Below are 25,442 nucleotides of genomic sequence, written 5' to 3' on the forward strand. Positions count from 1 at the left end.
GCCTTTAAAATTAAATGATTTTAAACAAGTTAGGAGTTCTTTGATCGGGCAATTTAAATGCAGCTGCGTTACCTAGGTCTGTGCTCACAGAGCATCGACTGGCTTCTGAGCAAACTGAGGTGCTGCGGTGTGTTAGTGCACTTTGACATTAGGCTGTATGGTAAGTCAAAGACATCTGGTAGGTTCATAAGTTGAAATTATTTAGGGAACTGTGTCTCTGAGGCTCCTGCAAGCTTGATGTATTCGCATTACAAGTTAAGGTAAAAAACTTTGTGAAGGTAAGTAAGGAGTGGACTTAAGTTATTTACAGATCTAAAACCCTATGGATACTGTGCATATGAGTGTGTGTGCGATGGATACAAGAACAAGTATATGAGTATGGGAGAGTTTGACAGAAACAAAGCCACATAGCAGCCAAAGCTGGATCAGAATCATATTCACTGCAGCATGGATGGCTGTACACTCTACGATTCATCCATGCAGTCCTCTCCCCACCTCCTCTCCGATTCGTCGGCCATCTTGAGGGCCAGCATCTCTGCCTCCAGCATCTTCTGCTCCATGAGCCTCCGTTCCTCCTGGCCACGGATGGCAGTCACTTTGATGCGTTGCATCTCTGTCTCGGCCTCAGCAGCTTTCTGGGCCAGCAGCTTAGCCTCCTCCTCCGCGATCTGGGCCTTTTCAGCCAGCAGGTCCGCCGTCTGCTCTGAACGCAGCTGGAGAGGAGCGGGTGGAGGAGAAGGAGGAGGAAGGGCAAACACAAGAAAGGGGAAAAGGGAAAAGAAAAGTTGAAAATGGGAGGGGAGAAATGGGGAAGTGGAGCAAAGAAAGAGAAATTGGGTGAGAGATGAAAATGTGTGCAGAGATAAAGAGGGGAAAGAAGTGTAGAGGGAGGGATGTGCACGAATTCAGAAGGAGCGAGGGAGATTGATGGAGGGGAAAGAGGCGACAGTGAGAGACATTAAAGGGGAAGAATGAATAAATGGCATGAAAAACAGGAAACACTGGGAGGAAGTGAAGTGAAGACGGTGTGAGGCGAGCTCAATTTGACAAAATATTTTGTTTTAAAGCCTGGTGTGTATGAGACAAAGCCAACAAAATGGTGGATTTGGGGTTAAGCTAACCAAGTGAATCTTACCAATGCGTCATTAGCCATGTGAGCCTCATCCTGCAGCTGAATCAGTCTCCTTTCCAGCTCATCCCTGGCTCTCTCTGCCTCCTCACGCAGCTGCTTCTCCCTTTGCAGAAGCTGCCTCTCTACCTGAACGACAGACAGGTGGATTGTGGACAAAGAACAGAAGATATGGTGCGAATAATGAGTGGAAATATGGACAAAGACAAAAAATGAACAGAACAAAGAAAGGATAGAATATGGACAAAATTACAATGCACAAAGCGCAACTTGAATTCAACAAGAGAAATCATGAAGCAGGTGCACCTGACAGACACATCAACAGGAAACACAATCAGAACTCTGTTTTGTAGGAAAAAAAATAAAGTTTTAAAAGTTGCTTTTATGTCCTAACAAAGCAGTGTACTTGATTTGTGGGTGTTTGCGTTCCCTTCATGTATGACTTGAAACGTTAATGTGAACACACATCAAAGACATAAATGCTGTTTAAGTGTGAAATAACATCAAAGTGGCTGAACAGAAGACATTATGTGCCACAGAATGTTTCCATCTGCTTGTTTTTGTGTGAATTTTCAATTTGAGCATAAAAAGACATGAGTGGAAACCATGGCAATTTAATAAAAAGTCGAAATACTGCAAAAGCAAGTTTCTATGCTTGGCCGAGGTAGACAAGTTGGTGCATTGATGAAAAGAAAGTGCAATTAAGTTCAGTGGATACACATTTTAGTCATCAGTCAGCACACAATAAAGTACTTGGTTCTATTTCTCCCTCTCTGGGAGCCTCGGCTCTCCCTCACCGCACAGCAGCCCGCCCCATCCCTCCCTCGCAGACCCGCACATACTCCCGAGGCTCGGCTCTCGCTCTCCGCGGAGAGCCCTCAGCTCCGCTCCCAAGGCCGACCCTCGCGCCCTCCGGCTGCGCCCGGCACCACATCACCCTTCCCCTCCCTCCAGGGCTCCGGGGAACCAAGTTCTGTCTTCCTTTTTTTGGGTTTAGCCATGTAGGCAGTTGTAGCCAATGCTGGAATAGCTGTTTTACCTGGTGCACCATTTGCCATCGCTTGCTCTCCCCTTCTGTGCATATGCAGTAGAACAGCCAATAGGAACGCAGTGGTCTGAGCTGACCTTTGATTGGTTGATGCACATCGGCACGATACTGATTCTTTAGAGGCTGAACATGCTTAGAGGATATTATAAAATTTTTACTCAATTATACCAAAACAATGTTGCCTACTGGAGCTTTAAAGGAGCAGTGTGAAGGGTTTAGGGGGATCTATTGCCAGAAACGGAATTTAATATTTATAACTATGTTTTTATTAGTTTAAAATCACCTTATAATAAGAATCAAGAGACAAAATATGGTAAAAAAAATGAAAGCATAATGTGCTTGAGCTCAAGAGGAGATTGTAACATTCCCTAAATTAAAACTTCAAATAAACATTAATACCATATTTCCATATTTCTACCATAAATGTGTAGGAGTAACTTGCACAATACTTCCAACTAAACTATAGTGAAGTACAAGTATAAATTGGTAGAAAATGACAATATTGTGCATTACAGTACTTGAATGAAAACACACGTTAATTCACTTTTTTTTGCCCATTTGCTGGAATTTTCGTTGAAATTTGCACCACATTAGAGACATAGACTACATAGAAATGTGGCCATTAAATAGTTCAACCCCATGGTCTCTTCTTCATCATTATGTTCCTCCATCATCAGTACCTGTTTTCTGGCCCTCTCCTCTCTGGCCTGAGACTTCATCTGCTGCACCTCAAGTGAGTCCACCCGGCGCCGGCGCATAAACAGGTCATGGTTCCCTATACACAACTGGAGGATCTGCACAAGAGCAACAAAACCAGGAATGGGTGCTGCTGTTTTTACAATGACATGTTAAAATGGTTGGTATGTCTCATAACTCGACTTCACCAGCCATTTCAGGCATTTTTCTTCACCCTCACAATGAGAAACAAACCAAAATGATGGACAGGGACAACAGATGCAAATTAATTGCTTGCTAATTCTGGTGCAATTACTTTTAATTGTGTGCTGTCCCTGCAAAAATAAACCATTAATTAAATCAAATGGATTCCAGTCTGCTATTGTGGTGGAAAAGCAATAGTTACTAGCACAGCCAAAACACCTTCAGCTGAACTCACCAACTTGTTGACTCTCAGCCGTGAAGAGTTGAACTTGAAAACATTGGTTTTCTTGTCCAGAGGTTTGATGGTAAACTAAACATTGAAGAGACAAGAATACTAGATGTTTTATCAACTCACAAAAAAAGAAATTTGTCAAAATGACAATATTGATAAAGATATTTTCAGACATGTATATATATATATATATATATATATATATATATATATATACATAAATACAGTGTTTCACACAGAATTCAACAGAAACTTTCTGTTGCTGCCGTTACACAGGTTAGACCCAGTGCTTCTATGGGAATGTGGGTTAGAAAATGATAGACAACACTAAAATGAGAACGCTGTTGTTCTAAGTAATGGAGCGTTCTATTTCTATATAAATTGATGAGCAGTTAAGTTTCACTTTCACTGTGCCTAAGTACATACTATGCTTCCAAAATGTGGTGCACTGAATAACCAAACAATCCAACAGTGCTCCTAATGAGCGATCCAGCTCCAAAAATAGAAAATCAACATGTGGCGGCAAAAGCTAATGATTAAAAATACAATATTTCATATTTACAAAATGGAAGATCTATAAAAATAAAAACAAAATAAAATAAAACACTTAGATAACGTGTCATTATTAGTAAAACAAGCTAATGTCTCTACTTGTAGAATGACAGCATAACACACAGTATGATTCCTGTCGCAATCAATAACCTATTATATTATGTAATCGCCTATCTATAAGTACCGTTCCACCAGTCTTTGTCATGAAATGCAACAGCAAATTCTCCCACCTCCTTGTCGCTGTAGGAGATGTTGCGGATCTCATTCCAAGGGAAGGAGCACTTGGGTGTCAGCCTGTTGTCCGGCTCGTAGATGTGCAGACCCAGGGCGTCCACTCCCAGAAGAAGATCTGTTCCCTTTTTATTCTAAACCACATACAGCAGAATAAACAAAGCTTTTCTTCTGCCCGTCTGTTAAGGGACATGAGCATGCAGTTGTGGGACTGCTCTTCAGCCAACATTCATTTAGACTTGCAATTGACAGAGGTGGCACTGTGGTGGCATCGTGGCAGCTCTGCTTGCCAGCACTATTTGTTAGAGTTGAGCTGAACAATGCCAGTTGTGGGTGTATTTGCAGTCTGGGCTTGTTTACTTGAAAAGTAATGCTACAGTGAATTACTTAAATGAGGCTGACTTGGTGGTATTTTAAAATGTCCTGGCCTTTAAGAGAATACACTGATCAAGGCCAGAGCCACCTCAAGTGAATTTCTGTTCTTGTATAGAGTTGTTACAAGTTTGTTTTTGCTCTGATTCACCTGGAAATGAACCGGTGTCAAATAGCAAATGATCATTTACCCCAGAAAATTCTCACTTGTTTAAAAAAATGCTCAAAATCCAAATAATAGATTCAACTTGGGGACAATTTAGAGCAGGAGAGTCAGACTGTTTTTCCCTGACTTCATTCCATAACACCACAGTGAAAGTGACACGTCTGCTAATCTCTCCTATTGGCTTACATTGTAAAGATATAGCAAAGCAGCATTGGCTCACCCTGATTAAAAAGTAATTGACGCCATACATGTCCAGGTCCTGAGCTATTTTTAAATACTCCATCTCAGCTTCATCCCTGGTTCAAAGACAGACAGAGAGAGGAAGAGATTGAGAGGGATCCAAGGGAATGGAGAAGAGAGGGAGGGAAGGGTGGGAGGAGAGGAGGTGCAGAAGTGGAGAGAAAAAGGAGATCAGACCTTGTTTCCTCTGCTTTTGTGTGTAGCATCTGTCATGTTGCGTGTGATCTATAAAAACTCTGCCACACAGCTCTTGCGAGGGTGAAAACATAAGCACAGTACTGACACAAAACACAACTATAATTCGCTAATAGGCTTTAGAGGTCATGCTTGATGGAAAAGACGACTTATTCTGATGCCGCCAAGACTCTAAATACTGTTAGAGACAAATCAAATGCATCAAACTCTACTCTCCTTCTCTCTCCGCAGACTGGTTGGCAGATCTGTCGTGATTTCAGGGTCAACTCAGCAAAAAAAAAGAGCATTAGCATACTTTGATGGTGGAGGAGAAATCAGGGCATGCTTCCGCCTAAACTTTTAATAACAGGCTGTTTGATATGGGTGGTGGGAAATTGATGATTTAAGCTTCATCTAAGTTTTAAAAGGCAACAGAGCATTATGCCAAGTAAACAAATCTTAACTAGGTTGGACGCTGAGTACATTCTGACTTTGGAGTGGGTCACAGGAAATTTAAGTGGTAATGCTTGATTAATGCTGGGGAAGTTAGAGTCAGAGTTGCGCTCTATGAAAATGAACATGGGGATACGCACGGCAAGCAAGTCAGTTAATTTGATGTTGTGCTGACACCAGGTTAAAAAATCAATTTATTATTAAGTTGGAAATGAATTAGAGCCAAAATGAAGATGAAGTAAACATTTAATTTCAAGGGACTGAATATCAAATCTTAATTCTATTTGGTAAGGGCGTCTGTCCTTCATACAGTGTACCAAAAACTGTCACATACCAAAACCCAGCACAGTATATGTGGTCGGATTTGTAATTTTTTTGTCTTTTTCCAATTTTAGTCTGCTCCAGTATGAGTGTTTGTGTTTAGATTTTAGATTGTGTTCAATGAGAAAAGAGGATTTGTGGAAACGACTAAGTCTACAGTCACACCAGTGGCTCTGTGAGGCTGTAGTTAGACCAAGCTGCAACCTTCAGGGCTGAAAAATAAAGCCAACCCAGAAGTGCCAAAACCTGCAGTTCCTTTAATGGCCACTTGAGGCTGGTTCTACAAGCAACCCCCATGTTAAATTGCCCAAGCAGAAAGAAACATGTTTACAGCTGGGTACAAGAAATGCTTATTACCCCCTTCATGACAACTGTATGGTGGGGGGAGGGGGGGTATATTAACTCGCCCATGTCAGTTTTATTAAGGCTTAAGTGTCCTCGGTTTCTCAGTCAGATCCGCCCCTCGCTCATCCAGAGTTCCACCCTTTCCGTCCAAATACAGTCCCTTCTGGCTCCAAAAAAACCAAGATGGCGATGGCCAAAATGCCAAAGTCTAGGCTTCAAAAATGGGAGTCAACAAACCAAATGGTGACTTCACAGTAGCTACATCCATTATTTTTTTTACAGTCTATGAGTTAGGCACACTAGTCATTTAAGCTAAATGCTAACGTGCTCACAGTGACACCGCTAACATGCGATGTTAAGCAGGTCTTAAGTTCACTGTCTTAGCATAGCATGTAAGCATGCTAACATTCGCTTATTTACACTAAACACAAAATACATCTGAGGCTGATGAGAGTGTCTCTAGTTCTGCAGGTTTTTAAGTTTACTGTGTTCAGGGTTGGTGGGTGTAGTTCGGGAGAAAGAAAATAGTTCCTACACTAAACTGCTCACATCAAGGTCTGTGGATTATCCTGAGTAACCAGGTCATGATTTGTGGAAAGAGACAATGCTGTTGATTTTTTCAAATGTATTATTTGATGCTTTGAGCACCAGAAGCTGAGTACCATCTAGTTCCATTATATTAAAGAGATACACATTGCAACTCAGTGTTCATACAATACCTGAGATTCAGTATAAAACATTAGACTGATACATAGAACAATAGGTAAAAGAAAAATGATGTATTTTTGATTTTGGATTGAACTGTCCCTTTAAAATAATCTTTTCATGTTATCCAGCCCTAGTTAACGCCACTGACCACCTCCTGCACCCACACTGCACTGCATCACTTACTAAACAATTAAAATGCTAAAGGTGTAAGGACCAACAACTCCCCGCTCTCTGCTGGGGTTGAAAGGGTTATTGATCAACACCAGTAAGTCAATTATCACTTTTCCAAGTGCTGCAATTCAGTTTGTGGCTTTTAGAACTCACTTTCCAGTACCATCTAGTTCTAATATAAATGAGAACAGGTGGACATCTCCAACACTTGGCATCTCACACTAAAACATTAGACTGATACATAGAACAATAGGTAAAAGAAAAATGATGTATTTTTGATTTTGGATTGAACTGTCCCTTTAAAATAATCTTTTCATGTTATCCAGCCCTAGTTAACGCCACTGACCACCTCCTGCACCCACACTGCACTGCATAGCTACATAAACAATTAAATAATATAATTACAACTGTAAATGATGACTTATGGGCTGTGATCAAGCTGTGCCATTGGTTCCAAGTGCTGCAGTTCAGCATTTAGAACTCACTTTCCAGTCCAAACAAATAGAGTTTTAAGACAATCCTCACACTTACTCCCTGTTAATTTTCAAAGTTAAAGTTCAGCTTAGTGGTGGATCAAAGTGCAGAAAAAAACACTGATTTTCATTCTCATGCCATTTTAGATTTATGAAAGCAATTACAGCAACACCATTTTTACAGTCCTTTTCACTGTGATACATTTGCTCCTTTGAGAATAGCTACATAAATCATGTTTTTCTTGTGCAAATAATATAATTACATGTAAATGATGACTTATGGGCTGTGGTAAGCTGTGCCATTGGTTGCTGGTGCATTTTCTTAGCCAACAAATAGATGTTAAAAAAGTTCAAACTGTGGATTCATCAATGCTTCCTGAAAAAGAAACTCCCTGACAGAAGAACTTTTATGAGTTTTTCTGCATCTTGCTGCCAAAATGGACTTCAGCTTTGCATAAAACATTTCTTGTGGAACCAAGTTTTAAGCACATCCTATGTGGACTTAAAATTGAAATTTGCTGATGACTGTGGAATTTCACGGTGGTACAGTTCAGTGCAGCACTTTTTACCTCGTCCTGCCCCTGTGCTCTGCATAACACGCTGTGATTCTCTCCTCCCACATTTCTGCAGTCATCTGGTACAAGTTAATCACCTGCAATGGAGAGAGGCAAACATAAATATACATGAAAAAGTACATCACATGCTGCATCATAATGCAGGTACAGGCCTTCATAATAAGACAAATATTTACATATCTTCACTCATCAATGACAATATGTAAACCCTGCTGTCACTCACCCTCTTTGGCAGCAGCTCCTCCTCAGCCAAGAAGCCAGGTTTGTGAACACTAGGATCGTAGTCTCCATACTGCAAAATAGAGCAAAAGTGCCCAAAGGTTTAAAATTCTCTCCAAACTAATGGGCGCTATCCACCTTCCCTCTAATAACAGGCCAGACTATGCTTCTCCTGGGAGCAGTTCATAAGATGAAACTACAGCGCCTGCAAGAAAAGGGTCTCTGGGAGAATGAATTGGGGCTGGTCTGCCATCAGGTCATTAATGTGCACCGCACACACAGTGGCCCAGTTGTTGGAAGATGATGTAAATGATGCTATTAGAGATATCTGAGAGAGAACTGAGACTCATCACTTATCATCACGGAGCCGGGATACAAATTATATCATGCATGTTTGAGGAGAGATATGAATGGATTAGGCATGACTGAGTGGCAGAGGGGATTTTCCTTTGGGCCACTGTAGAACTGGAGGAAGGACATGAATTAAACATGTAGCCACTGTTTAAAAAGTGGGCTATGACTGTAGATTTATGTAAGTAGGTTAACTTGAATGTTTACCTATATCTCTGCATTGCTGTTTGCTCTGAGCATGATACTGTTAGCAAATCCTCTTGTATCTTGCCTTGGCAGTGAGACTATTGTTATTTTGTTGTTAAATTACTTGTTTGAGCTAGGCAATCTTTATATATTTATAACCCTTTTGCATTTTAACACAGCACTGTTAGAGCACCAGTGTATTAAATAGTATTAAAGTAACAAATTTGTGTCACAATCTGGCAGACAAAGGTACTAAGTGCCACTGTGAAAACCTCACTTATTCATAAAGTCTGCACATTGTACACGCTGTATGTACTAGGTTAACGCGACGTCCTTAGTAAGAAAATCACATATTTTTTGGGTGAATCTTTTTGGGGAAAAAAGTTTTAACCACTGAAAAGTGCTTATAGGAACACTTTGGATCTTTTGGGTTATATGAGGTATTTATTCATAGTCAGTGTATTACAGTAGCAGTCAACACATTGGCGGCAAGCACGAGGAGTACCACCATGGAAACTAAGCAATGTACTTGTGTGGACAGGAGACATATTTTAGCCTCATAAAAAAAGTCCCACCTAAAAAATCAGTAAGAGTTAAGGTGTGTACACTATATTCTGACTATTTTCACTGCTTTACCTTGCCGCAAACAGCCCATTCTGGCAAGAAAGCCACTAACAGCTTCAGTTTTCCATCTATGCTCTCATCACAGCCACCAAACTCCATGAAATTTTAGCTCACTGAGCCCAGGAGCTGCTGGTATATCCCTGCCTCGATCAGTTTGCCTTCAGGGATTTCAGCCAGATAACCCTGAAGTTTTATGAAAAAGATGATGATTTTCATTAAAATGAAAAGATTTCTTCCAGAAAGGTCTTTCTGGTAGAGAGCCCTGAAGGTTAACTTATCCCATGTGCTGTTAGTGGTTACAGTTATTTACATGTTGTTTTAGCCAAAAGCAGAAAAGAAAGATGTGGCAGCTTATTCTGTAATCCACTGTGTTAAATGGGCAGATAATATTTTTTGATATGTATCGCAGGCCCCTAGATCACATCGGATCAGTGTATATACAATATATAATATTGTATCATGATGAAACTGGTGATTTACGCCCCCATTAATTACTGTCTTTCTCAATGGAATCTGGCTGTGGAAAGAGTGATATTCCCGCTTTAGTGCCAATTGCTGTCTAATGGCAAGGAAAAGCAGTGAAAATATTCGACAAACAGTGTACACTTAATTGGATATTTATTTTTTAGGTGGGATTTTTTTTTATGTGGTTAAGGTATGTTTTGCTGATTACCCTTTAATAGGAGTTCATTGCCTAGTTTTAGTGTTTGTTACCTGCCTGCCTCTCCAAATTGGATGTGTAATGACCGCCATCTATTGTAGGTAATAACACACATGGACTGTAAAAATAATGGACGTAGCGACTGTGACGTCACCAATTGGCTTTTGGACTCCATTTTGAAGCCTCCAGTTTGGCATCTCGGCTGTCGTATCTTGATTTTTTGGAGCCAGAAGTGACCATATTTAGGCAAGAGGCTGGTGTTGTGGAGGAGCACGGGGTGGATCTGACTGAGAAGCCAAGGACACTATCAGTAGACTGCATGTCAGTCAAACGGAGTAAACGGGTGAGTTATATAAAAAGCTCACCCCCTGTACAGTTGTCATAAAGGGAAAAAGGCTTCCAGCATGTAAATTTATGCTGTATTTTAACATGGAGGCCGATGGGGATTGACAGGCTTCCGGAGCCTGCCTCAAGTGGCCACTCAAAGAACTGCAGTTGTTGGCTTCATTCTTCAGCTCTGGAGTCTGCCATTTGGTAATACACTCACTGTGGGTAAGTACCTCATACAACCCCACTTCAAATATCTGAACTATCCCTTTAAACTCAAGAGTGAAAGCACCAAAGTCGCAAGGAGACAGTTGAACTTCAAAATAATGGGTTTTTGAAGAAGCCTTTGTCTTTGACAGGCTGACACAAAAAAGTGGTACTTTTTCTCTTTCTCTTCTCATGGATTTCTCCCTTGATGACTACTGAACTTTTTGGTTGTACCTTGGTGGAAAATAGGTAGTCTAGGAGGACTCGCTATTCCCTGTTCAATTCTGAGCCTGACACCAAAATCTGACATTACCACTGAGGTTTCAGATAGCGAGAAAACCTTCTGCTGCTGCTCAATTGTCATTGTAATTGCACTCAAAATGTCATTGCTGTGTCACCTTCAGTTGGCCAGTTACCTGAAGAAGCGGAAAAATATACACAACAAAGAAATTGTCTCAGGAAAAAAAAAGGTAAGGGACTGAAATCAAAACCACTCATTTTGACGTCCACGAGCTTGTGTGTGGAAGAAAAAACACCATTAAGCTCTTAAATAATGACAAGAGATTACAAACGCAATTTAGAGTGCATTGATTGTTCTTTTTCAACGGTGGACTTTTGGTAATTTGCACACAACAAATAAGAAGCTTTTGTGGTTCTAATTAACTAACCCAAAGCTATGATGCTGTGTATATAATGTTGCTTTTATTATGAGGTTTTATTGGGTTTTATTTTTCTGCACTTCAGTGTGAAAACAGTACTTTACAGACCTGAATTTAATAAGCTCAACACACCGACTAGAAATCCTGAAACAGCAGTGCAGTGGCAAACAGAGTGGAGAAGCCAAGGGGCATTTAATTAGATCCCTTGCCTTAAGTTTCCCATCCCTGCAGCTTCTGCTCTCTCAGTTCCTCACCTGTTTGTTTGTAACTGCTACATAATTGATGATATATAGACTTATGGAGGTATGATGGCACCAACCAGGCTTCAGCTCGGTAAGAGACGGGGTGGCATTTTGACAGTGACAGGGCTCTCAGATGCTTAATGTTTACACAACTCTCTTCCAATTAGCCTATTTTAAACAACCCCAAACTTACCGCAACAATCAATTCTCAAAGGACAGCCATGCGCCAATACTTGCACTTAACAATTATCACCTGCAGCACAACAGTGACCACTGACTAATGGAAATCTTCTTGTCAATAGAGCCACTTTCTAAATGTAGGAAATGTATTTCTGACACAGTCCAGTCACTTTAAAGAAAATCAATTTACAGTGCCATGGTGACAAATACAGATTTCTCCTATGAAGCCATGGGTACTACATAATTGGAGATTCCCTGACGCCACCCAACTAAATTTCTGTTTCCAAGCTAACTGAAATGCTCGCTTGTGTTTCAGATAATAATCTTAGTCCTTGCCACCACCATTTTCTCAAGAGTGTCAGATTGGTACTGCACATGTGAATCTACATTCTACATCTACAATCTACACTGGTTAGGCTACTTCAACTGATGGCTATTAATCAACACTAAGGCTATGTTAACTGTATAGAGTCTCAGGGTCTGTTTGAAAATGCTGTTCATATCTGATATTAACTCAACAAATACTGACTGGATTGCCATGAAATCTGGTACAAACCTTTATGTCTCCCTCAGGATTAACTGAAATAAATTTGGTGATCCCTTAATTTTCATCTAGTGACACCATCAGGTCAACATTTCGAGTTGTCCAATACTTTTGATTTATGCCGAAATACTTGGAAAAGTTATGGTAGCCTTTGCGGTGCTATATATTTAGTGCTGGTATCCAAAAACATGTTCACAAACTAGGACTGGTGAACATGGTAAACATTATATCTGCTTACAAGTAGCATGTTGGCATTATAATGGTAAGCATGTTAGCATGCATACTTAGCATTTAGCTCAAAGCATAGGCATACCTCGTTTAAAAGTCTAATGCATAGAATTTAGTGGCGTCTAGCAGTGATACTGCAAGCCTGTGCTAAGCATGAGGGAGAACTACGGTGTGGGTTGTGAAAATGCCAATGGCCTTATCTAGAGCCTAGAGCCAGTGGTTTGTCCACTCTGGGCTACTGTAGAAAAACATGGCAGAATCCGTGGGAGAGGACCCCCTCAGTATATAAACAGCTCGTTTTAAGGTTAGAAAAACACAATAGCTCTTATTTTCAGGTGATTATACTCTAATGAAAACAACAACAACAGATGCTCCTGTGGTATAAATCTGAAGTGAAGGTGAGTAGCAACAGATAACAAAACAACAAAAAATATCTCCTGCGTTTTAAAATTATTTCTCTTCTCAGTTACACTTCATGCCGACAAACTGTGACTGAATTGACATGTAGCCTATTTCCAGCTGGGAGTTCAAACTGGCGATATCACTTTCTTTCCATCTCCATGTCTCTTTGTCCCTCATGCTAATGCTGGCTCACCCAAGCAGTGGTGGGCATCAATATTATGTCAGTTGAGTCAGATGAATGAAGCAGGATTTCCATAATCTCAAGGCAAAGCTGACAAATTCCATGAGCATTAAATAACATATTGTGTGGTCTAAACTGAAACTGAAAAGTGAAACTCTGTTAAGCTCTTTGTTGTTTACACAGACTGGAGATATATCTCACATATATCATATCTGTGTCACATGCCATGAGATGAAAACAAAAGCAAAACAGATTGGGATACAGCAGCAAAGTAAACATGCGGCAGCCTGGAAGCTACCTCATTCAGTTTTCAAAAATTTAATTTATGTACAAGTCTTGTTGAAGCCACCTGTAAACACACAGGTTCGCACCAGTGTCATTTATTCCTATTAGCTTGTCATGTCCCTCCACACTCGGCTGGAGACGCATCTCTGCGCCCTCGGTGGCACTGTGGCTGAGGGAACCAACCTCCCTCTCTACTCAACCTCTATGCCAGAGTGACTCCTTCTGCATTTTTCCAGAGCGGCTGTTTCTTGAAATTCCCTGTCAACACCTCCTTGAAGCGCTGCACCTACTCAGAATACAAAGCAGGAGGCAATGAAACCTCTGCAGAGCCACCAAGGCTGAACTGTACTCAAACAAATACCCACAGAAAAGTTAGTGTGGCTCTTAAATCGGATGATTTAAAACATTTTATGCATTATCAAAAGGGTTTTCTTACCTATTAAGAATCTTGACTTTTGTAAATATTTAAAAAGTTGCATTCATCCAGCATTACTTGTAACAACATCTATTTTATCGCAGGACAATGACTTTAAAGCCCCTGACATACCAAACCAACAGTCGGTCAGTGTTGGGCTGTCAGTGAGGGTCTGTTGCCCTAGTTGGCTTCCTTCTGTGCAGTGATACAGTTGGCAGGTGTAGTTCGTTAGAAAGAAAGTAGTACCTACATGAAACTGCTCACAACAAGGTCTGCTAATTATCTTGAGTAACCAGGATTTCTCAGATTAGATATTGCTGTTGAGGTTTTTTTGAGCACCACAGGCCAAATGCCATTGAGTTTCATTAGTTTCTTTATACTGCAGAGACGGCAGACACGTCTACGGTTTATATCTCCAACACTTGGCCACTCACCCCACAGCAATTGAGATTGATAAACAGCACTACAGATGAGAGGAACATGTATTTTAGATTTTGGCGTAACTGTCCCTTTATCATCTTACAAAATCACTACATATTTTGTCAAATGAGTGATGAAACAATATTTCTCTGGTGGACTGAGATCTAGGAATCCTGCTGTATGTGCATTGTGCATGTATCTGTGTTCAAGGCAATATAGCTGTAAAGAAGTCAGTCAGAGCGTTTGTGCACGCACAGATTCCTCCCCTATTCCTAACTTCTATTATCCCCTCTACTCATGCACTCTCTGTAACTCATAGGTTGTGGTAGCTTTTATGACTTCCTACTGCGTTTGTTATGAATTATACGCCACTTTTGGCTCCGACTGGAAACTGATTACACACATGGATTCTGTGTGTGACTGTGCGTACCTGAACTGTGCTATGATTCATATTATTTTAAGAAATATATCTTCTTTCAAGCATTTATACCATCTTGGAATATGCCTTTACTCTCTCGTTATTGCCATCTTGAGGCTGGCAGAATCATGATTAAAGATGAGCGCAGGTAACAAAGTAGATCCCACTGCGTGATATACTCAACTTCGCGGGCGACACAGTGGTGCTGCACAAAAACAACTCATGATGAGAGAAACAGAAAGGGGAAAGTCGGCCAGAAAACTCTCAGCAGCTGCTCTGCTAAACAAGTACCTGTCTCCCCTTTACAACGGCAATTTACTCTCACTGGCTCTAATCAAAGTGGACGGCTGATTAAATGAAAACAGATTGGGGCTCCATATTTTTTGCTGTTACCAGATCGAGGGCGCTGACAGCAGAGAGCACAAGTCTCAAGCTCATTTGCTGATTTTTTTCTCTCCCACACAGTCTCTTTAAACGTAGGCCCGTTAAATTGGCACGGGGAAAGTGAACCTCTGAGGGCTCTTAGCCAAACCTTTGAGGTAGAGCTCCAGTCTCACTAGACCCTGTCCGCCTGTCAGAAAGCTGCTGCTGCACCTCACTATCCCTATCTTTTTCCTGGGGATTTCAGAGAGATGGGATCCTTCAACCAAAACGACTGAGATCGCTGGAGGTTTATTAAGGGAGTTTTTTCCTGAGGCGTGATTTCCATACACCTCAGGTAACTTGTTGTTTGATCCTCAAAACCAATAAATCAATGAAGATTGCAGCTCATTTTCATGCAGGTTAATGCAGGTTATAGTGTTTGTAAAGTACGCTTTCAGAGAGAAGCAGAGGGGGACGGGTCTGACTCTTGATCTGTTTCTATACTCTTTGTGTCACATGGCAAGCATAGGTGGCGGGCAATATTAAAATGCAGAAGTACAGACTGTCGTTCGAGGAACAGCCTGAGAGAGCCAGCAAAACTCCACTGAATGACACGTTTTGCGTCATCCATGTCAGAGAGTTTCACCGCGGCGGTTTGATACAAAGCTAGTTGAAAATCGGTGACGTATCTCTTTAAACTAGTACGTCACCCTCAGAATGATCATTTGTCACTTACTCACCCCTTGTTATCTTGAATTCAGAAAGAAAACTTCTGCCTCCACAGTGAACAAAGAATCCACAAATGGAGAAAATTTGAATTGAAGCAAATGGGGGCTGCGTTCAACATCAGCAAAACAATATCAAATCATGCAGTACAAGCCAAGTCTCATTTATGCCGTCATACATGCAATACTTTCCAAACACATGCATTTTCACTAAAATTTTACTATTTAAACACTTTCGCATACGAGTATCGCCCCTAGACAAGCTTGCCCAGGCGCGCTACACGTCTGTGTGTGAGTCTCTTTATGCAGATATGTTTTAAACGGTGAGGTTTTAGTGTGTTTGGGAAGTACTGAGCATATGACTGGAAAAATTAGACTTGGAGAGTTTGTAAACTGGTGTTTCTATAAAGATTTGCTGTTGTTACATGCTGCCAAACTTTGCTGCAATTCATCAAACATTTTCTCTGCTTTTGGATTCTTCGTTCACTGTGAGGAAAACAGATTCAAGGTAACACAGGGTGAGTAATTAATACACAGATGCTAATTCTATTAAGGCCAAGCTGAATAATGAAAACAGAAATAGTGAAACAATATTAACACACTAGCTAAAAGATAAAACCTGTAGTAAAAAAGTGACACAATAACACAATTAGAGCACAAAAAACATTACAAACACACTCTTGGAGTAAACTGGTCTAAAAAGGTCTTTTTTGAGCTGGGCTGGGCAATATGACATAAAATCTATATCTGCATTGATCCCTGTTTATAATTTCCTGCCTCTGCTTTGCTCATGTCAACACACACACCTCCCGGCCACAAATCTAACCATTTTTATGAGCATTCACCTGTGTGGTCATTTCATCAGATGCCGGCAACACCTCAAATGGTCCCTTTCAAAGTAAAGAAACAGTGATCCTCCTCCAAGCTTCTTCCAGATATCTTAGTTCCTCACCCAGTGTCAGGATGAGCCACCCTACAAACTACTAAAACCCTCCTTAAGAGGCTACTTCCAGAGCAGCCAAGGTGCTGGTTTTTACATTAAAGGCATTTCATGCAGGGCCCTGTAGCACGCCTACTATTTTAAAAATCAATACCAAAACTAGCCAGTGAAGGAACTTCAGGTGTAATGTGCACCCCTCTGGTCATTATCAGAACTCAGACTGCAGAGTTCTGGATCAATTCTGGATGATTTATGTAGTTTATTGGGGGAAGGGGGACCAGATATGAAAAGATTAAAATCGTCAAACCCACTGGTGATAAAACATGCAGTCTCTCTGCACTGTTCCACGCGAGGAAGAGCTGCACTTTAGCTATAAACATGATGAACAAACAAATGAAATGCATTAAAGCCTTGGCCATGGAATGAATCCACGTGAGGCACCACAGGTTATTACAAAGTTTTTTAAATCAATAGTCTACAGCCACAAAGAAATCACTACCAAAGATGTAAGGAGGGTACACCTGGTGCAGACAGCTCCAGGTGTACACATACACTCAATTGGTTTAAACACTCAGCTCATACGATGATGTGACGCTGAGATGCAGAATAAAGTTTTTCAACGGCTCCTCTGGGCTGGGATGGGCCTAAAAACCACCCTGAAAATTGCTGGTTCTACACTGCTTTTCTTTAAAACCATTGCATTCTTTAGCACAGTTATAGAACATGTTGCAGTAAATTATTCACATCTGTTAGCAACTCATCAGACCAATAATTAAAAAAATATGCTCGAGGACAAGTTGCAAATTTTAAGTAAAGATAAATAAACCTTTTAAAGAACACACAGATGACTGGATGGGTGGATGAATGTGCTGATTTTACTTGAATATAACTGAGGAATAAAAACTCCTGTTCCAAAAACAGCACTGACCTTGGCATGAACAGCGTAGGAGGCCAGCAGCACAGAGGCCTCAGGTGGACAGTGAATCTCCTCCTCAAGGATCTTCTTCTTCACCTGTGGAGTTACCAAATATAATCAGCTTTGAGGCACTGCTAATTTTGCTGTGCATGTTTCCACCTGAATATCAAAGCCCTCTTCCTTCCACCTAACCTCTTTCACACAAAAATATATTCAGAACTTGCTAATGCAGTATGTTCTGTGCCGTTTATGCCGCCCTTTCACCAAATTACTTTTTAGGTAATTGTGCCGTCGCAGACAAATTTCCAATGTCAGAATATAATCGAAAGGGTTTTACCTCAGCTGGTGCGCTCCAAAGACGTCAATCGTTTGGTGTGAGGGCGTCATAAAACTCAGTCTGAGCTGTTTCAAGTCAGTCTTTTTCTCATGTTGATGTTTCCGCAAAATCATGTTTGATATTATGTTAAGTTTTTAGTCTTGGCTGATGCAAATACTGGAGTTCAATGACATGAACACTGTCAACAAACGCTGACAATAGCTGCACTCTCTGCACCAAACACGAAGCAGCAAACTTGGTAGACTGAGGTGCAAGACTGTGAATGAGTCTCTGTTCTCTTGTACTGTGGAAAAGGAAGCTGGTGGAGCCGTGGAGTGAATTTAGCGTGTATCAGATCCACTAACTAGCATTTCTTTTGGTAAGAAGTCCTAATTTTTGAAACGCTCACCTATTATTTCCACTGTCACCTCCTGCTAAAATAGCGTTTGAAGAAAGTTTGAAACAAATACAGTTTATCTTTAAAGATTATATTGATGCCGAAGTGTCAAGAATACTGTCAACATATGACATCTTTTACCTTTCATTATTTAAAAGTCTTCTAGTGTACGATAGTTGTCTGTTTAATAAGCGGAGAGGCTTCTCACTGTTGAATTTTATGACAGCACTGAAGACAAAATATCCAGTAAAGCTGTGTTTTGAGAGGAAACTATCATCTATAATAAAAATCAGGGCATCTGTTCTTCGTCCTCAGTCTGAGTGTTACATCTCGTTTATATTGATTTCCATGAGAGGAACAAAATGGTTCTTGTGAGATGAGGGACCTGAATCAGATTGACAGGTGATCTAACTTGACTCAAACAAAAAAAAAAAGACTTGATACTTTAGAGAGAGGAGTGTCAGTGAAGGGTGAAACACAACTTTCTGACAACTGTGCTTCTGACAGCCAGAACTTTATTCCCTTAATTCCACTCAAATAAATAAATAAAGGAACCACATGCAGCTAAAACACTGCTCAGGCACCACTTTTTAGTGGCCACAAAATCAGGTTATTATATGCTGCAAAGAGGGTAAATAAACTTCCGACTACACTGCTGCAGTACAATGGCACTTGCTCATTTTCGACTGGAAACAGGACAAACTCTAAAATAAATATTGTAAGACTTAAGCATCATCGCCACATGGGGACCTATTAGACACCAGAACAAGAGCTATACCTAAGCCAACATTATTTCATATGATCATTACGCTGCTCCAGGAATATTGCTTGCTACTCGGCAGAATATAATGACATGACTGAAATGTGTGAGGCCTTGAAAAGCTCCAAATTATAATTAGAGAGTGCCGCCCAGTTTTATAATTCATGTTTCTCTCTGTGCCCCTGAGCTAGAGAGCTGACTCTACGTGTGTGAATATACTGCTGTCAGTATGAGTGACAAATTCAAGGTTCACGTCTGCAGTTTATAGCTTATAGAAAAAGCGGTTCATGTGTTGATTTAACTGTCATGGATCCCCGGTAATAACATGAATTCTTAAAATGGGTGGCAATCCACTTTAACAAGCTCCCTCCAGATTAAAGTGCTATGTCTCGCCAGGTGTCACTGCCCGAGCTCCGTCACCTGTCAAACTAATAGAATCACAAACTTGCAAAACTACATATAGAGCGCAAAGCCGGATTGTAAGGTTAGACGGAGCAAGCCGCACTTATATAAGTGGGCATTTTAATGCTTTAAACCTTATTATTTGTAGAGCCAGGCAGGCTGTCTCCTGCTTGTTTTGAACTAACAAAGGTGTGGAGCCAGAGGTGACAGCCCCTAATCGTGGTGAGCACTAAGAGGCTGTGGCTGCAATCTGGTTTACAAATGAGAGCGTGTTGCTGCCGAGATTGCGGGCCGAGGTGAGGGAGATGTGCATGTGTCAGTTTGTGTAGGTGGTCTAAAGTGTGTGAGGGGTGTGTGCGTGTGTTTGTATCCGGGTCGGTGATCATTTCTGATAAGCACTAATCCAGCTGTCATGCCTGTGACACTATCTGAACAGAGGCCTGCTCCCGACATTATGGGAATTAATGAGAGCAAAGTAATAAGGAGACAGGCGGTGCAAGGCACTGCGCATTTGTATTCTTCTCCGCTTGTAGCTGTGTACCACTTTAACAGTTGAGTCATTTGTCGGCTGTAGGTTTTTTGTTTTTGTTTTTTTAGCAAGGTTTCCCTCTGAAATAAATAAATTGCTTCAACTACCTCTAAACGGATTAAGGACACAGAGAGACTTTTTATGTGACTTAAGTGCCTCTATCCAAATGTACACAAGCACACTGCTGTCTCAAACTATATAACTAAACCATCACAATGGGCTATGAATGCTATGGTGGATGAGCATCCCATGGAGAATATGTCATTAACTTGGCCAATAACTGAGCCCTTAAAGCCTAATTGGTAATTGATAAATGTGGCTGGTAGCACTGGACGATGGGAGCACAGTTACAAATCTCATCTCTTGCGAGGAGAATGGTGCGGCAGGCTCTGCAGGAATTCCCCGGAGAGTATTAAGTGAAGAGAAAGGGCAGCGGTAATATGTTGTGCATTGATTCCACATGGCTGCACACAATCAGACCGGGACAATGGAAGAAAAAAAAGTGTATTACAGAGAGCTCAGCTCAACAACTTGTCAGAAACTCTGTGGACGCGTGCCCCCTGTTGGCACTGGATCAGAAGCCGCAGATTTGGCACGTCAGCCTGGGTGTGCGAGGGTGAAATGGATATTCCTAAATTCACAGAGCATTTTGAAGGCTTTTAAGAGTTAAAGATCAATTATCCTGCTCGCACACACCTATTTTTTTAAAGCACTTATTTCATCTCAAAAGGATGACACCCACTTCTGAGAACTGTTTTTTCTTTTAAAGTCTTGAACACAGCACCATTCAGGGGAGATTACGATCAAGGAAAGAGAGGTTTTGGGGGGGGGGGGGGGGATACTGTCTGCCCACTAGCCAACCACTAGGCAGTTATTCACAGATTCTTCAGAGAGGCATGTTGGATTTCAGGTTTACCTGTAAGCCTGCAGCAAATTTTAACTTGGAGAGCAGCAGTGGAAGAAGACAATGTGTCAGTCAGTGAGTGTACAAAGAATCTTTTCATAAGGCCTTTATGGTAAGTTAGACATTAAGGAAACAGACAGAATGACGATAAGGTAAGTATATAAAGAGTATACCTAAAGCCGGAGGAAGAAGCTATACTGTAGCTAAAAATCAAATAATTTTCAATCTGATTTACTTTGACATGAAGAAAACACCACTCTCAGTGTCAGCACAACAACAAAACAGAAGATTTATATGATTTATAGTCACCTGAAGGAAGAAGAGATGCTGTGTTATATCTTGCACCAGCTCCTCCTCTGCATTTTCAGGGTAAAACTTGGCCAGGAAGTGAAAGGTGATTGGTTCCTCCTTCGGTATCTCCTGATCCAGAACCTACGACAATAAACCAAAGAAATCAGCATTTGCACGGTGAAGCGCTGCATCCCATTTCCACGCTCGTTACGTCTTTATCAACAGTGTTTACATGAGTCACGGCTGTTACAGAATCACTTACCCTCTTTTCCATTTTCAGCCAAGCAACTGTGTCCTTAACGTTGTACTGGAGCCCGAAAAACCACGTCTCCCTCAGTCCCAGAGTCCGGCACACCAAGTCAAAAAGGTCCTTTCCTTTCCACTTGAACTGGAACACATGAATGTTTTAGTCTTCTACAATTTTATCAGAAAAGAAAAACAAAACATGCTGAATTACCAGAATTTGCTTAATTTGTTTACCCTGCAACAGACAAAAACTAGAATTACCACCCTGTGGTTTTATGCCTCAGCAAACAATTCAAGTTGCAATTACAGTTTAATCCATGGCTGTCCACTGACTTTTTGGATATAAAATGTCATCACTTCATCATTTTATCCTGTTACACATTTGTGTAAAATTTTGTCATGATTTGCGCATGAATTATTAAGTTACAGCAAAAAACATGTTTGTGAGGTTACAGTGAGCTTGACTTTCGACCACAATTCAGATTCAGATAACTTTACTAATCCCACCAGGGGCAATTTAAGTGATTTCGCAAGAGAACAGAGCCACTTAATCTTTTATAAGGTTAAACACTGACAGCCCTTCATACGACGCTGTGCCTCCTGAATCGAGACATCCTGGCATTCCCATCATAACCTGGGTCTCTAGTTCAAAGCAGGGAGCCATACATATTCTCCTGATCCAGCTGAGAGCTAGGAGACAGGCATATCAGGCGCACATAACCAATTTAGATAGCTTTCATCTCAAGCCTCTGAGCTAACTCACAGTGCAAGCTACTGTCAAGTACATTCTAGGTTAACGTGAAAAAACGAGTTAAAAAATGCCAGAAATGAGGAAAGCTGCAGTGGGAAATGGCAACGGGGGCCAATCGAAAAAATCTATACACACTGCTGAATGAAAATTTTGCCTATATGACCAATACACGTTAAATGCTATTTACAAAACCCATAATTGATAAAATTATCATCCCAGCACAGAAAATAGAAACCTGTGACTAACATCACGCTGCTCTGTGTAATTACCAGCTGCAAACTTTGGTGGGGTTCCTCCCCTTTAAATACAGAGATGGTGTCTGCAAGTCACTGTGATGCCTTTTAGTTTTGGTATCAACCAAGTCGTATGCTAAACCAAAAACACTGCATGGAGGACAAAAATACATATTGAAACCAGCATAAATCTGTGTGTGCGTGTGAATGTGTGTTTTACTTCACACTGCAGGATGATTCATCCAGCATTGCAGCAAGTCTTATACTGCACTGAGCTGTGCCACTGACTAAAATGTTCATGATTTCGTTGCTGCATAAGACGGAGATAAATTATAAGTCATATGATCTCCAGTAGAAGAGACCCACGGTGCTGCTCGCGTTTGTTCACAGTCACCTGCTGCCATCTAGTGTCTCGAAGTGAAACTGATATGCATTAACGAGCGACCATAATCACTGTTGTCGCCTGGATCATACATGCTACTTCAGTTGTCATTGCAGATTATGGTTAAGCATAGGATATGGTTAAAGTTGCATTGCAGTGCGTGATAACTAGTGACCTCAGTGAGAGAATTTAGATGCATTTGATGTGCTCAGCAAAAACCTTTGATGCAAAGTTAAATGATATTATGCTCACACACACACACACACACACACACACACATACACACCTCGCAGCTGAACTCCATGTCTGACTCCATCGTGCAGATCCTGACGTTGAAGTTTCTGGCTTGTTTTCTCATCAATGAGTTAAATCCCATTTTCGCTGCTAAGGCACTTGCCATGGCGAACAGCTGATGAACTCACTACTCACTTACTGAAAGTCGTTAATTCCTACAAACGGAGCGCACTGTCAGGGCATTGTGTTTATCATACTCTGTAGCGTAGGCATCCAGATGAGTCAGTTAGCATTCATTTACTCAGTTATCAGAAGATAAGCACAGATGTGCATGTGACTGGCCAGCTTTGCGAAAGCTCGTTCAAGTTGCATTAAAGTTTACATACAGCTTCCAGTGACATTTTTTTAATTTATAAATGTCGCATACACATTATTTGCAATACTGTAGTGTCACGTTGGCAACAAAACAAAAAGTTTACATTAAGCTCGGGCTGGTAAACACAGTGTAGCTGCTGTCCCAGACTTGTTGCTAACGTTAGCTAGGTTTAACAGAAACAGTTAGCTAACTAACATTAACGTTAAATGTCCAATATAAGCACTTATCTTGCGCTAAAGTTGTACAACTATATACCGTAAATTTCGTTAACGTTTTCATCTACGCGTACGAGAAATTATTTATCCAATAAATCCCCTCTGGATAGTTCAAAACACTTCGGTTGCTGTATGTAAACTGTGCTGGTAACGAAGCGCTAGCTACCTGCTGCTAACCATTTGTTCGCGAGCTCATCCAAGATGCGATGCTGCGTTCAAGGGCCGTCTAGAATGTTGTAATAACAATCTAGCACACATTAACGACAATATCATAACAACTCAAAGGAGCTCCTTTAGGTCAGACAGTGTGCAATTTTTGTATAAAATTCAAATATTAAAAGGCTTTATGGCATTATTATATCACTGTGCTATACCATAAAGCTGTCACAGAATTAATTTTCAAATTATTTTATTGGTTTTTAAATCACTGAATGATCTTGCCCCATTTTATTTGGGGTATTGTCTGGGGTACTAAACTTCTTTATCACAAATGTTTTGTTACATTTTATGCATGGATTGTGTTTTATAAATAGAGATAAAGATTATTATTATTATTATTATTATTATTATTATTATTATTGTTATACAGTATACTGTATGTAGTAACAAATTATTTGCTTACATTTGCTCTCCTCCTCTTTCTCTTTCTGACCCCAACCCTAGACCAGTATTATATTATATTATATTATATTATTCATTAATAAAAATAAAAAAAAAGCTGAGTCAGAGCAAACCATGTTCTAGGTGAAAATAATAATTTTAGAGCTGAAATGATTAGTCAGTGAATTGATTAATAAATCAACATAAACCAGAATCAGAGTCAGAAATACTTTATTGATCCCTGGGGGGCAATTATGACTCGTTACAGTTGCTCCAGTGTAATGAATAAAGAATTATAAGAATAATAATAAGAGTATGAGGTAAAGTTATGGAAATATAAAGCAATAAAATACATAAAATAGAAATGAAATGTGGATTATGCTACAATGTTTAACACTAGACATAAAAAGAGTGAAATATCAAAACTAAAATATGGGAGTGTGAGAATATAATTATAATATACACATCAGTAGAATAAGACAACAATGGAATTAGAGTAAACACTAGAAATATGCACAGTGCATCTACTGTAAACTGCATCTATTTTGATAAGTTATTAATTGTTTAATTCCCTTGTTCTTGCTTGTCAGTTGTGAGACTTTGCAGCTTTTGTTTGTCTTATGTGATAACAATCTGAATATTCTTGTGTTTTGGAGTGTTGGTCAGACAAAAGGAGGAAATGGATGATGTCAACTTGGGCATTTAAGAAATTCTGGACATTTCTGACCACTTGAGGCCAAATGATTCATCACAAAAGTAACTGACAAGTAATTGTAATGACAATAACAGTCAGTTGCAAACCTAATTCTTTTTTTATTTGCAACACATTATGTTACAAGTTTTCTGTTCTTTGTTAAACCACTAATTCACTTCAGTGTCTTGTGTGTAAAAGACATACAGAATTGCCACTGACATAGGACATTATGAGTTTTTGGCTGCTGAAGTTTTTACTGTACATTTCTCTATTGCTGTAAACTATTAGTCGGTTGGTTGATTGGTTAGTTGATATGCTCTTGTCCGGCCAAATTCTCATTGGTTGTACAGTCGCTGGTGTTGTGTATCCACCAAAGCCTTTCTTTTCCAAGCTAAAAACAGCAGTTGTGGTTTAACACTTGTATGCATTTTCTGTTATAATAAAGACTTTCTTTGGTTGAATACATGCCTGTATTCCTCTGTGTAATGTCCGAGGAGCCTGAAGGCATCACAGCTTCCCTTTTCCTCCTGACCGACCAACCAATCACACT

The 25,442-nt window shown here is 40.4% G+C and overlaps 1 protein-coding gene across 1 annotated transcript in view; it reads right to left on the bottom strand.

Annotated features, from left to right (window-relative positions):
• Nucleotides 1-23,781, bottom strand: part of nf2a (NF2, moesin-ezrin-radixin like (MERLIN) tumor suppressor a) — a 39,721-nt gene extending 15,940 nt beyond the window's left edge. The window contains exons 1-12 of the mRNA XM_049578536.1: nt 23,060-23,781; nt 21,424-21,549; nt 21,180-21,302; nt 17,575-17,658; nt 8,293-8,361; nt 8,064-8,146; nt 4,830-4,905; nt 4,071-4,205; nt 3,292-3,366; nt 2,858-2,971; nt 1,136-1,258; nt 496-713 (exon numbers count right to left, since the gene is read on the bottom strand). Coding sequence (XP_049434493.1) covers nt 496-713; nt 1,136-1,258; nt 2,858-2,971; nt 3,292-3,366; nt 4,071-4,205; nt 4,830-4,905; nt 8,064-8,146; nt 8,293-8,361; nt 17,575-17,658; nt 21,180-21,302; nt 21,424-21,549; nt 23,060-23,173 — 1,340 coding nt within the window. The 5' untranslated portion in view covers nt 23,174-23,781. The remainder of the gene's footprint in view (nt 1-495; nt 714-1,135; nt 1,259-2,857; nt 2,972-3,291; nt 3,367-4,070; nt 4,206-4,829; nt 4,906-8,063; nt 8,147-8,292; nt 8,362-17,574; nt 17,659-21,179; nt 21,303-21,423; nt 21,550-23,059) is intronic.
• Between the last annotated feature and the right edge of the window lie 1,661 nt (nt 23,782-25,442).

The sequence above is a fragment of the Epinephelus fuscoguttatus genome, linkage group LG6 (assembly GCF_011397635.1).
Source record: "Epinephelus fuscoguttatus linkage group LG6, E.fuscoguttatus.final_Chr_v1".
Classification (NCBI taxonomy): Eukaryota; Metazoa; Chordata; class Actinopteri; order Perciformes; family Serranidae; genus Epinephelus; species Epinephelus fuscoguttatus.